The 12,871-nt window shown below is 41.9% G+C and overlaps 1 protein-coding gene across 2 annotated transcripts in view; it reads right to left on the minus strand.

The window, feature by feature from the left end:
* The window catches only part of NECAB3 (N-terminal EF-hand calcium binding protein 3), a 148,740-nt gene that overhangs the window by 45,068 nt on the left and 90,801 nt on the right, over positions 1-12,871 (minus strand). For both annotated transcript variants that reach the window (XM_073683758.1, XM_073683757.1), the window contains exon 6: positions 1,095-1,231. In XM_073683758.1, coding sequence (XP_073539859.1) covers positions 1,095-1,231 — 137 coding nt within the window. The remainder of the gene's footprint in view (positions 1-1,094; positions 1,232-12,871) is intronic.

Below are 12,871 nucleotides of genomic sequence, written 5' to 3' on the forward strand. Positions count from 1 at the left end.
CGAGCTTGATCACAGCTCCCCTCCCCAGGTTCTTCCTTGTCGCTCTCCTGTCTCCAACTCTCTTTCCTTACTCCAACTGATTTTTCTAACCCCGCCTCCAGGTTCCAATTTAAAGGGGGAGAGCTCCCCCTTCAGGTCTGGAGCCAGGAAAAGTGTTGGATGCTGGTATACCAGATCATGGGATCCCTCCTTGCTTCTAGGCATGGCATCACCCCCTGTGAGGGAGGCAATGCCACTGTGGCATCTGGACTCCTGGGGTGCCACATATGCAAGTAGTGAATACAGCTCATCCACATTGGTGTTACAGATCAAGGCTCTCACAAGTATTGAAAAAGATGGAAAGTAGATCCAGCTACTAGAACAGTACACCATGTTCTCCATTTTTCATGTAATTACGTTGTGCATTCTTCACTGTGGCTGTTTTGCATCCTGATTTTATGGAGTTTTCTAAACAAAGAATGCTTCGTCAAGAATTTGGTACTGGGTTTACTGTTCATCTTATTCGTCTGCATAGCATCTATGTCTGTCTACAGCATCTCCAGCAAGGTTTGCTATTTTCAGGGAGTGACGTGTTCTGGCAATGTGACCTCAAGATCTTGTTCTGAAAGGCTTGAGTCATCTTTGTATTACAAGGGTGAGCATACTTACAATTAATATGCACGATATTAATGAGAAGTGCTGAGGAATATGATGATGCTATATATGCAAGCATATTATTTCAGCAAATTAGCCAAAAGCAGAAAAAAATGTATCATAATTCGATTGCAGGATCAGGCTACACCGGGTTTGCCAGTCGTCTGTCACCATGGAGTTACATATGTTTCCAGAAGAGCTGTGGACGCAAAAAAAAAACCCACCCAGTCTTGCTGTTTTTCATACTGCCCATTCAATTTGCTTCACTTGTCACTAATGTGACAAACCGGAGAATGCAACCTACTAGTAGCAGGGTGGTTGTGATGACTGTACATACTTTTTAAAATACTTTAGAAGCTCAAAAAATAACCAACTTCTGGATTAATTTTGTCAAATGTGATCACAGCAAGAAATTGTGCCTCTTACACAAGGTTGCAAACTATGAGATAATTGTATTTTACCTGTCTTGCCTAGTCTGGATCTCTACAGCTTCCAAAGCACACTCCAAGGAGCTCTGCAGGGAATGCAACTGAGTCATTGTTTCTCGCAGCAAGAAACGTGTTACAAACTGCTCCATCTGAGAGGCTTTTTCATAGTCCTGTTGATAAAATAATATAACTACTAATCAGAAGAGACAGACAAACAGACAAGCACTGCAAATAACGATGCAACAGTGTCCTCATTCTATTAGTATGTCTATTAATATAAATCCCACTAACCTGTAGGGCAGTGCTCCTGTTACGGGGATACCGCGACAGAGAGGGGCCAGAAGATCGCGGCATCTAGTTACACAAACTCTTGCAGTGATTAAAACTGCTTTTCCTTCCTATTAACAGTGCAGATTTTCCTTGTTCTGTGATTGCAAGGGATTATCAGCTCTGCTGATCTCCTGGAGCTCTACATCCTGAATTGCTACAGCTGTTCTGTGTTGGCCACTCCCCTCTGATATATGCTTGCCACTGGCACTTGGGAGTTGCCAGTGATAGTTTTTCCACTTCCTGATTTGGAACTGAAGAAGAAAGTTTAGTGTTTGGAGTTGGCAGTTGGAGAGTTTTTCAGGAGATATCTGCGTGGAGGTGGTTTGCCTGTTTATCCTTCTCCTCTCCTATTTGGTTTCTCCCTCTTATTCCTCCCGTGATTCCCACTTTGTTGTTTTGTGACTGTATTTGTATGATAGTAGTTTTCTTTTATTCCTGTTTACCCCTGTCTGTCTGGTTAGTGTTTTCCAATGCACTTCGGTCCCACACCTCCCTGGGTGGAGGTGGGAACAGATAAGGGTTAAGATAGGAGCATAGCAAGGTATGAGACTCTGGCGTCTCCACCATCCGGGGTAATCCAGGGGACAGTAATAGTATAAGGTGCCTCTTGCTCAAGGGATTATATAGGTGCCCATTGTCCCTTGCCACTTCATGATAGCCCGCCAACAGGGTTACCAGCTGTCCAAATATTTTAGGACAGGCACGTTTTTTGATCTGTCTGTAAAAAATATGATGGCGTCCATGATTATTTTGAAGCCGAAGAAACTTGTACATATTCTTTTGTATATAATTTTCATCATTTTACAGTTTACAGTGAATGCAGCTGATATCTTTACAGCAAAATTACGGGCTGTAGACAAGGTTCACTGATAATCATAATGATTTATTATGTTTTCCAATGTATCTGTAAAAAATATTGTTTGTCTGTGATTTTTGATAAGCTGTGTGACTGTAGCCTAAGAGCCACATTCAACTCTAACATGTGGTCACGAGCTACATCAAGAGCCCTCTGGGTAGTGACATCCAGTTCTCCTACCCTCCCCCAGTAGTTAAACCCAGAGCCCCCCATTACCAAAATGATGATGGGTAAAGCTTCCCCTCAGAAATCACACCAAGACCTTGCGCTGCCTTGCCTTATAGACAGCACAATGACATCCAGGTGTTCTCACTTATTCCCATTTGGTATTGTTACATCAAGCACTCTCACTACACTATGGCATCCAGCTTCAATCACCTCTCTAACTGGCGCTACCATCCTATCTCCAGCTTAGGCCACTGCCCCACTATCAGTATTTGGTCAGTATTCGGTCAGTATTTTTTCTCAGGAGTGGGAGCCAAAACCAGGAGTGGGTGATAAATGCAGAATTGGTGCACTTGTTCCTATTATACCTTTTCTCTGATTGTTCCTCACCTGGTTTTGGCTCCCACTCCTGAGAAAAAGTACTGACCGAATACAGATAGTGGGGCCATGTCCTTATGATGATTATTATCTCTCTACCCCAATGACCAGTGTATGTGCCTCCAGATCTGGACTTCTGTATGGGCTACTCAGAAAAGTCACCATATGGGGACCAGCAATTCATTGCTAGACATACTGGTAATGCACTATGCTGGGCAGACAACTGCAATCCACAAATCATGGGTCTGCCAGCCATGTGTGGCTCCCGAGCTATAGGCTAGGGACTCCTGCTGTAAAGCGTGTGAATTCATAGGCTGGCCTTTATTGAGATGGTGTCACAAGAGAATGTATTGTGATAGAACAGTAGTATTTACATTATCTCTGCTGTCCTCTGATGTAATGATGTCACAATTGTACTAATGTGTTTATAGGCTACACATTAGTGATGTTCTCACAGTAGTGCATCAATAAATATTGAAACTTAGACGACGTCTGTTCACCATTGCGATATCACAATAATGAGTTTATGACAAACTGCATCGTTTTAATGATGTAATGTATGTACACATTTTTATTTATGCTGATGATGTCACACTTTGTATTTCTAGGCTGTGTTTTTGATATAATATTACAGTTGTTTACATTGTTTGGCTGAAGTTCACACAGGCATTAAAAAAAATCATCTGATTTTCATGCAGAAAACACGGGTGATTTTTATCTCAACTGTTATCCGTATGCAATCCATAGGGTATCCATATGGCATCCAATTTTATTTATCAGCATTTATCAAAATTTATAAGACGAAACACAGTATCCAATGTTAGAGATTTACAATGTATCCATAAAAATCTGATGTTGTCAGGTTGGTCTGGATGGGATCAGAATTTTTTTGCGCATTTATAGACTTGAATTTGCGAGACTCATCTGACACACTTAAGAAATGAGTTAGTGCTATGGTATTTTCACGCACAGATTCGGTCTGTGAAAAAAAAAATACTCATCTGATCAATCCAATTGTATAACATTGGTCCTAGTGCTGTCCATGTGATGTGAGTCTCTTCATAGACAGCACTGGAACCAAAAATACGGTTGTGTGAACTTTGTGTGTTTATATACTGTGTGGTTATAGGCAGTGTTCTATTGTGTTATTGTCACCACAGTGTATTTATAGGCTGTGCTTTGTTGTAGTGATGACAATTTTATGTACAGTATGTGTATATATTTTAAAGCTATTTTTTGGCTACATTGTGTAGATGTATGAAATTATAGTGTTTTTTCTCCATCAATATACAGAACAAGGCAACACTCCAGAAAAGATGCAAAAAAAAGTTTATTACAATAAACAAAGCTATATTCTAGCAATTATTACTGTAATCATCTCCTCATCATCTAAGTCAGGATTACAGTTTTACTCTGGCTATTAGTTTTTTTTTGTTTGTTTTTTTGCTGTTATGATGCCAAAGGAGTATCTTTGAAGTAGTGAGTACACTTTTTGTACATCTTCTATATAATGTACTATACAGTACAGACCAAAATTTTGGACACACCTTCTCATTTAAAGATTTTTCTGTATTTTCATGACTATGAAAATTGTACATTCACACTGAAGGCATCAAAACTATGAATTAACACATGTGGAATTATATACTTAACAAAAAAGTGTGAAACAACTGAAAATATGTCTTATATTCTAGGTTCTTCCAAGTAGCTGTTAGAACTCTCCTGTTAGTTTTTTTCTATTTTGGTCACGTGACCTGCTGCCTATTTATTCCAGCTCCGCCCTTCTGGCTTTGCTGGACTTAAGTGTTACTTGACTCTCTATCTAGCCAGGTGCTTTTGTACCTATCTCTCTAGTTCGTTTGGTCCTTTGGACCTCTTAGTACTTTTTGTCTGTTTGTCTTTTTGCTCCGCTACAACATCTGCTAGGAGGTGTCCAATTTTGTCCCAGTCCTTAGTTCTTTTAGGGACCCCTCCCTTTATTTTATAGCTCTGCGTTCAGACTAGCTGAGGACGAAGGCGGGTCTGTTCACAAGGAACAGGTCGCCCGCTGCAACGTAGGGAATCAGCTTAGTCTTATTGTAGGGACAGATTCCCTTTCTTTCCTTAGTTCTTGTAGCAGATCATAACAGTAAGTCCAGCCCAAACTAAACTTGGAAAGAAATCCGGAGATCAGTATGGTGTCTGTTCAAGAGTTGGCTCAACTCCTGCAGGGATTGTCTCTAGAGGAGGCCGAGCTCCAGCAACACGTGAGTAGCTGTCCTGGAGCGCATTTTGTGGAATCAAAGGTAGGACTGCCTGATATTTTTGATGGTAAACAACAAGATTTTTTTTCCTTTAAAAATGCTTGTTTATTATATTTTCGTTTGAGACCCAGGTCCTCTGGGAATGAATCACAGTGCATTGGGTTTATCATGTCACTTTTGCGCAAGGAACCACAGGGGTGGGCCTTTTTTCTCCAACCTAATGATCCGTGTTTTAGATCAGTGGAGGATTTTTTTTCTGTTGTCGGGTTATTGTATGACGATCCTGATCGAGTCTCATCTGCTGAGACAGAACTGAGACGTTTTAAGCAGGGGTCAGGTGATGTTGAAAATTATTGTACACACTTCAGAAGGTGGTCTTCAGAAGTGAAATGGAATGATTCAGCGTTAAAATGTTCGTTTCTTGCCGGTCTAAGTAAAAGGGTTAAAGATCTGCTGATTGCATTTACTGCACCTGTGACCTTGCAAGAGGCCATGCAATTAGCTATACGTGTGGACAGGAGACTGCGTGCCAGGGTTAATGATGAGAAAATTCCTGCAATGGCAGCTCCTAGTCCTCAGAGGGTCTGCTTGGACGGCGGAGAATCGATGGAGGTTGGGGCGATGTCACTCCACTCTCAGGAAAGAGACCGCAGGTTTTCCAAGGGATTGTGTTTTTACTGTGGTAAATCTGACCATTTAATTAAGTATTGTGAGCTTCGTTTAAGCAAAGAAAAAAAAAGGTCAGTTACGCCCGTATTGCTTGTTTGAATTCTAAGGGAGTATTTCTTTCAGGAAGTACCTTATTGCAGGAAGATTTGATTGAATTTCAGGTATTTGTGGATTATGGTTCAACACTTAATGTGATTGATAAGGGTTTTTTGGAAAAACTTAAATTGGAATCCAAACCTTTGTCATCACCTATTTCTGTGATTGCTATTGACAACACTCCTTTGAAATGTATTACTCACAAGGTTGCTGAATTTCCCCTCACTATCAATGGTATTCACCAGGAAAATTTGGATTTGGTGGTATTAAATAATTTACCTTCTCCAGTAGTTTTAGGTTTGCCTTGGTTAAAACTGCACAATCCTTTACTGGACTGGTCTACTAATGAGATTAAGTCATGGAGTCCTAAGTGCTATGATAAGTGTTGTAACGGTCGCATTGCGGCTGTGGAAAAAGGGGAATTAACTGTACCTATTCAGGATTTTTGGAAGTTTTTTTCAGAGGAGGAGTCACAAGTTTTACCTCCTCATAGGGACTATGATTGCACCATTGAGTTTGTTCCTGGAGCTACTCTTCCCAAGAGTCGCTTATTTAATCTGACTATCCCTGAGAGAAAGGCCTTGGAGGAATACATACAGACGAGCTTGGCTGCTGGTCACATTAGACCTTCTAAGTCACCTGTGGCTGTTGGATTTTTTTTTTGTAAAAAAAAAGGACGGCGGTTTACGTCCATGTCTGGACTTTCGCGAAATTAATAAAATTACCGTACGCAATTCCTACCCATTGCCGTTAATTCCTGACTTGTTTAACCAGTTAGTGGGGGCCAAGTGGTTCTCTAAAATTGATCTCCGGGGGGCATACAATTAGTTACGAATAAAGGAGGGTGATGAATGGAAAACTGCTTTTAACACTCCGGTAGGTCATTTTGAGAATCTGGTGATGCCTTTTGGTCTTACCAATGCACCCGCGTTTTTTCAGAACCTTATTAATGACATCCTGAGACCTTTGATTGATAAGAATGTGGTTGTGTATTTGGATGACATTTTGATTTATTCGCCAGATCTGGAGTCTCATTGGCAGAGCGTACGTGAAGTATTGCAGTTATTAAGTGACAATTCACTTTTTGCTAAGCTGGAGAAATGTGAGTTCGCTGTGCAGAGAATTAGTTTTTTGGGCTACATTATCTCCAGCGAGGGCTTTGAGATGGACCCGGTGAAGGTTCAGGCTGTGCAGGAATGTCCTAGGCCTATTGGTTTAAAATCGATACAGAGATTTTTGGGTTTCGCCAATTATTACAGAAAATTCATTAAGAATTTTTCTATAATTGTTAAGCCGCTGACCGATCTCCCCAGGAAAGGTGCGAATACTGTTCAGTGGACTACTGAGGCCATTGAAGGTTTTGTGTTTCTCAAGGAGAGGTTCAGTTCTGCCCCTATCCTTATGCAGCTTGATGAGACCAAGCCTTTTTTGGTCGAGGTTGATGCTTCTTCGGTGGGGGTCGGTGCGGTTTTGTCTCAGGAGAACAAGGATGGAGTACATCCCTGTGCTTTTTTTTTCGAAAAAATTTTCAGAAACCGAACTTAATTACGATGTTGGTAATCGGGAATTGCTGGCTATTAAACTCGCGTTTGAACATTGGCGGCATTTCTTGGAAGCTGCTAAATTTCTGGTTCAGGTTTTCACTTATCATGAAAATTAGATTTATCTGGATGCTGCCAAGCGCTTGAATGCCCGTCAGGCTAGGTGGGCACTTTTTTTTTCTCGGTTTCATTTTTCTGTTACTTACATCCCTGGTACCAAGAATGTTAAAGCCGATGCTTTATCTCGCAGTTTTTCTCCCATGGTTGGTACCGAGGAGGAGGAGAGCAATCCTTACAGGAAGGAGTTGTGGTAGCAGCATTGGACTCCGTTTTGGAAGATGGGATTCTGAAAGCCCAGCAGGATGCCCCATCTAACACTCCCCATGGGAAGTTGTTTGTGCCTAGAACCTTTAGGAAAGATTTGTTTGTGGAATATCATGAGTCTCGGTTTGCAGGTCATCCAGGAATTTCTGAGACTAAGAGACTTATAAGTCGCAGTTTTTGGTGGCCTGGGTGGCAGAAGGAAGTGATCAAGTGGGTGCGTCAATGTACGGTGTGTGCTAGGCCAAAGGCTTCGCATACCCCTGCTGCGGGGTTGCTTTGCCCTCTGGAGGTTCCTAGTGCGCCTTGGACGCATCTGGCAATGGATTTTATTACTGACCTTCCTGTGTCCGAGGGTTTCACTGTCATCTGGGTGGTCGTGGACCATTTTAGCAAGATGTGTCATTTGGTTCCTTTCATTAAACTACCCTGCGCTAAGACACTCGCTAAGGCGTTTGTTAAGGAAATTGTCAGACTCCATGGCGTTCCCACCGACATTGTATCTGATAGGGGACCTCAGTTTGTGGCTCGCTTTTGGCGTGCTTTTTGTGACAGGTTGGGAGTCCATTTGTCATTTTCATCTGGGTATCATCCTGAGTCTAATGGACAGACAGAAAGAAAGAACCAGGATGTTGAACAGTTTTTGCGTTGTTATGTGGCAGACAATCAAGAGGGGTGGTCTGAGTTTCTGCCACTCGCTGAATTTGCTCTTAACAACCATACATCCTCTTCTGCTGGGTGTTCTCCTTTTTTGTTGTTGTACTGGGAGACATCCGTCGTTTGGTTCGTTCTCCAAATTAGTGTCGGCTGTGCCGGAGGAGAATTTTTCCGGTGATTTGGAAAGAGTTTGGACTGACGTACGTTGTAACCTTCAAGAGGCTAACAAAAAGTCCAAGAAGTATTTTAACAGGAAACGTAAAGACGTTCTGTTTACGGTGGGTGACATGGTTTGGTTGTCCTCAAAGAATCTGCGGTTGAGGATTCCCTCTAAAAAATTGAGTCCGAAGTTTGTGGGGCCATTTAAGGTGCTTCAGGTGGTTAATCAGTCTGTTGTTAGGTTGGAGGTCTCCACCTCCTGGAAGATTAATCCTGTGTTTCATGTTTCCTTGTTGAAAAAGGCTGATGTATTGGATAGGGATGCTACTGTCACAGTTCCTCCGGTCGTGGAAGACGGCGAATATGAAATTTCTCGTATCCTGAATTCCAGAAGACATAGAGGGAGATTGCAGTATTTCGTCGCTTGGAAAGGTTTCGGTCCCGAGGATAACTCCTGGGTAAGGGCGGATGATGTCTCTGCCCCTAGACTTGTCAGAGCGTTCCACAGGAGGTTTCCTGATAGGCCTGGGCCTGGAGGATCCGGAGGATCCTCATAGACGAGGGGGTACTGTTAGAACTCTCCTGTTAGTTTTTTTCTATTTTGGTCACGTGACCTGCTGCCTATTTATTCCAGCTCCTCCCTTCTGGCTTTGCTGGACTTCAGTGTTATTTGACTCTCTATCTAGCCAGGTGCTTTTGTACCTATCTCTCTAGTTCGTTTGGTCCTTTGGACCTCTTAGTACTTTTTGTCTGTTTGTCTTTTTGCTCCGCTACAACATCTGCTAGGAGGTGTCCAATTTTGTCCCAGTCCTTAGTTCTTTTAGGGACCCCTCCCTTTATTTTATAGGTCTGCGTTCAGACTAGCTGAGGACGAAGGCGGGTCTGTTCACAAGGAACAGGTCGCCCGCTGCAACATAGGGAATCAGCTTAGCCTTATTGTAGGGACAGATTCCCTTTCTTTCCTTAGTTCTTGTAGCAGATCATAACAGTAGCCACCTTTTGCTTTGATGACTGCTTTGCACACTCTTGGCATTCTCTTGATGAGCTTCAAGAGGTAGTCACAGGAAATGGTTTTCACTTCACAGGTGTGCCCTGTCAGGTTTAATAAGTGGGATTTCTTGCCTTATAAATGGGGTTGGGACCATCAGTTGTGTTGTGCAGAAGTCTGGTGGATACACAGCTGATAGCCCTACTGAATAGACTGTTAGAATTTGTATTATGGCAAGAAAAAAGCAGCTAAGTAAAGAAAAACGAGTGGCCATCATTACTTTAAGAAATGAAGGTGAGTCAGTCCGAAAAATTGGGCAAACTTTGAAAGTGTCCCCAAGTGCAGTTGCAAAAACCATCAAGTGCTACAAAGAAACTGGCTCACATGAGGACCGCCCAAGGAAAGGAAGACCAAGAGTCACCTCTGCTTCTGAGGATAAGTTTATCCGAGTCACCAGCCTCAGAAATCGCAGGTTAACAGCAGCTCAGATTAGAGACCAGGTCAATGCCACACAGAGTTCTAGCAGCAGACACATCTCTACAACAACTGTTAAGAGGAGACTTTGTGCAGCAGGCCTTCATGGTAAAATAGCTGCTAGGAAACCACTGCTAAGGACAGGCAACAAGCAGAAGAGACTTGTTTGGGCTAAAGAACACAAGGAATGGACATTAGACCAGTGGAAATCTGTGCTTTGGTCTGATGAGTCCAAATTTGAGATCTTTGGTTCCAACCACCGTGTTTTTGTGCGACGCAGAAAAGGTAAGCGGATGGACTCTACATGCCTGGTTCTCACCGTGAAGCATGAAGGAGAAGGTGTGATGGTGTGGGGGTGCTTTGCTGGTGACACTGTTGGGGATTTATTCAAAACTGAAGGCATACTGAACCAGCATGGCTACCACAGCATCTTGCAGTGGCATGCTATTCCATCCCGTTTGCGTTTAGTTGGACCATCATTTATTTTTCAACAGGACAATGACCCTAAACACACCTCCAGGCTGTGTAAGGGCTATTTGACCAATAAGGAGAGTGATGGGGTGCTACGCCAGATGACCTGGCCTCCACAGTCACCAGACCTGAACCCAATCGAGATGGTTTGGGGTGAGTTGGACCGCAGAGTGAAGGCAAAAGGGCCAACAAGTGCTAAGCATCTCCGGGAACTCCTTCAAGATTGTTGGAAGACCATTTCCGGTGACTACCTCTTGAAGTTCATCAAGAGAATGCCAAGAGTGTGCAAAGCAGCAAAAGGTGTCTACTTTGAAGAACCTAGAATATAAGACATATTTTCAGTTGTTTCACACTTTTTTGTTAAGTATATAATTCCACATGTGTTAATTCATAGTTTTGATGCCTTCAGTGTGAATGTACAATTTTCATAGTCATGAAAATACCGAAAAATCTTTAAACGAGAAGGTGTGTCCAAACTTTTGGTCTGTACTGTACTTTTTTTTCCCACTCGTGGGTTTCATAGATTCTATATCTTGTAAGCAACTTTTGAATAATAAAGAAAAATATAATGGAATATTTAGAGATAAATATTAAATTTAGTGCCAGAGAGTAGTCATACTCTTAATATCAGAAATGCTTCTAGCAGCTCATGTTACACTTTTTCATACCGTTAGTTTTCATACCGTTTTATCTCTAAAAATAGAAAGTCTATACATTTATGATTCGGTTCTGCAGAGGACAATAAGCCAAGACCAGAATGAAGGGCCAGGAGTATGCCGGGAAGCTGATATATTTTTAGATAAAGCTACAAATGTTGGATATGCAAGACCAATTGACAGGAAGAATCAGAAATATGCAGCACATAAGTCAGGTCCATTGCCATGGTCAGCATTTAATAGTGTGTGTACTTGACGTCAGATCAGAGCTTTCACAATAAAGCTTAAGCTTAACAAGTTCTTTTCAAATCCAAAGATAATTTGCTGCCGTCAAAAAAAAATGTGCCTGCCCAAACTTGCAGGCTGTTTATCGCTGCAGAGAGCCAGGCTTTGTGCGGCACAGATAAAGAAATGGGCTATTTTTATAACAGTACCAGTAATTTTCTGCACTATAAAATACAAATGCTGTTGGGAACTGAATGCAGCACGACAGGGTGCATGGACTCAATGTAGCAAGAGACAACCTCAGAGTGTACGTGCTGCCTGATAACCCTCACTGAATTTATGCTTTCAAGTATTTTCTCTACCGAAGGCATAGATCAGGCACAACTACAAATACCAGCATGCTTTGACTGGGAAATTCCTGACAGCTTAATCTACTGTCTACTCTGATCTAGTATGATACCAATTGAGCATGTTGTCATCATATACTTCCCAATTCCAGTAGGCTCTGGCATCTACCCAAGCTTCCCTGGTGGGGACACCGCTACTTAGCTTTTAAGAGGAAGCAATGTTCACAATATATGACCACAGCTCCAATCTAAGGGATGGTTAACACAAAAGTGTCAATGTGATGGGTAGCTATATACAGTTTAGCATTCAGACCTGGGCTATATTTCCATTTCCATATTTCCATTACGTACTACTGTACAGTCATGGCCAAAAGTGTTGGCACCTTGAAATTGTTCCAAAAAATGAAGTATTTTGCCCAGCTCATTTTTGGCGTTTAGCGTGAAATGATGTCCAATTTGCGTTTTTTTCTCTGTTTTTTTTGGTGTTGTTTCAAAAAAGGAAGGAAATAGACATGTGTATAACAAAACATGTGTAATTGCAATAATTTTCTGGAAGAATTTCAAGGGTGCCAACACTTTCGGTCATGACTGCGTGTATATATATATATATATATATATATATATATATATATATATATATATATATATATTTATAATATAACGCTGGATGCATCCTTCTGTCCGAAGCTTGTATAGGCTGCTCCTGCGCAGTGTGGCCGGAGTCAGAAGGACGCATCCAGCGTTAATACACCAGGAAGAGGACTAGGCTACTGAGGAGTGTGGCGTTGGAGATCACGGTAGGCGCTGACTGCGTACAGCTATCTCCGATGCCATGCGGACATACCGGCACTCCTCCGGCGAGGATGGAGGAGTGTGGCGTCGGTGATAGCACCTGCGCATAGCGCAATCTTTGGCGTCATACACTTTTTTCCCCACTGTATATATACAGTTGAAACCAGAAGTTTACATACACTATATAAAAAGACCCATATGCATGTTATTTTCAATATTTAACATGAAATCAGAATAAACCTTTCCCGTTTTAGGTCAATTAGGATTTGCCATCATTTTTAATATTTGCCAAATGCCAGAACAATGAGAGAGAGAATATTTTTAAGGCATTTTTATTACTTTCTGCAAAGTCAAAAGTTTACATACATTTCATTTGGTACCATTGCCCTTAAACTGAATGATTTGGGTCAAACGTTTGGGATATCCTTCCACAAGCTTCTCA

This window comes from Phyllobates terribilis, unplaced genomic scaffold (assembly GCF_046119375.1).
Source record: "Phyllobates terribilis strain yellow unplaced genomic scaffold, ASM4611937v1 Scaffold_5__5_contigs__length_657084704, whole genome shotgun sequence".
Taxonomy (NCBI): Eukaryota; Metazoa; Chordata; class Amphibia; order Anura; family Dendrobatidae; genus Phyllobates; species Phyllobates terribilis.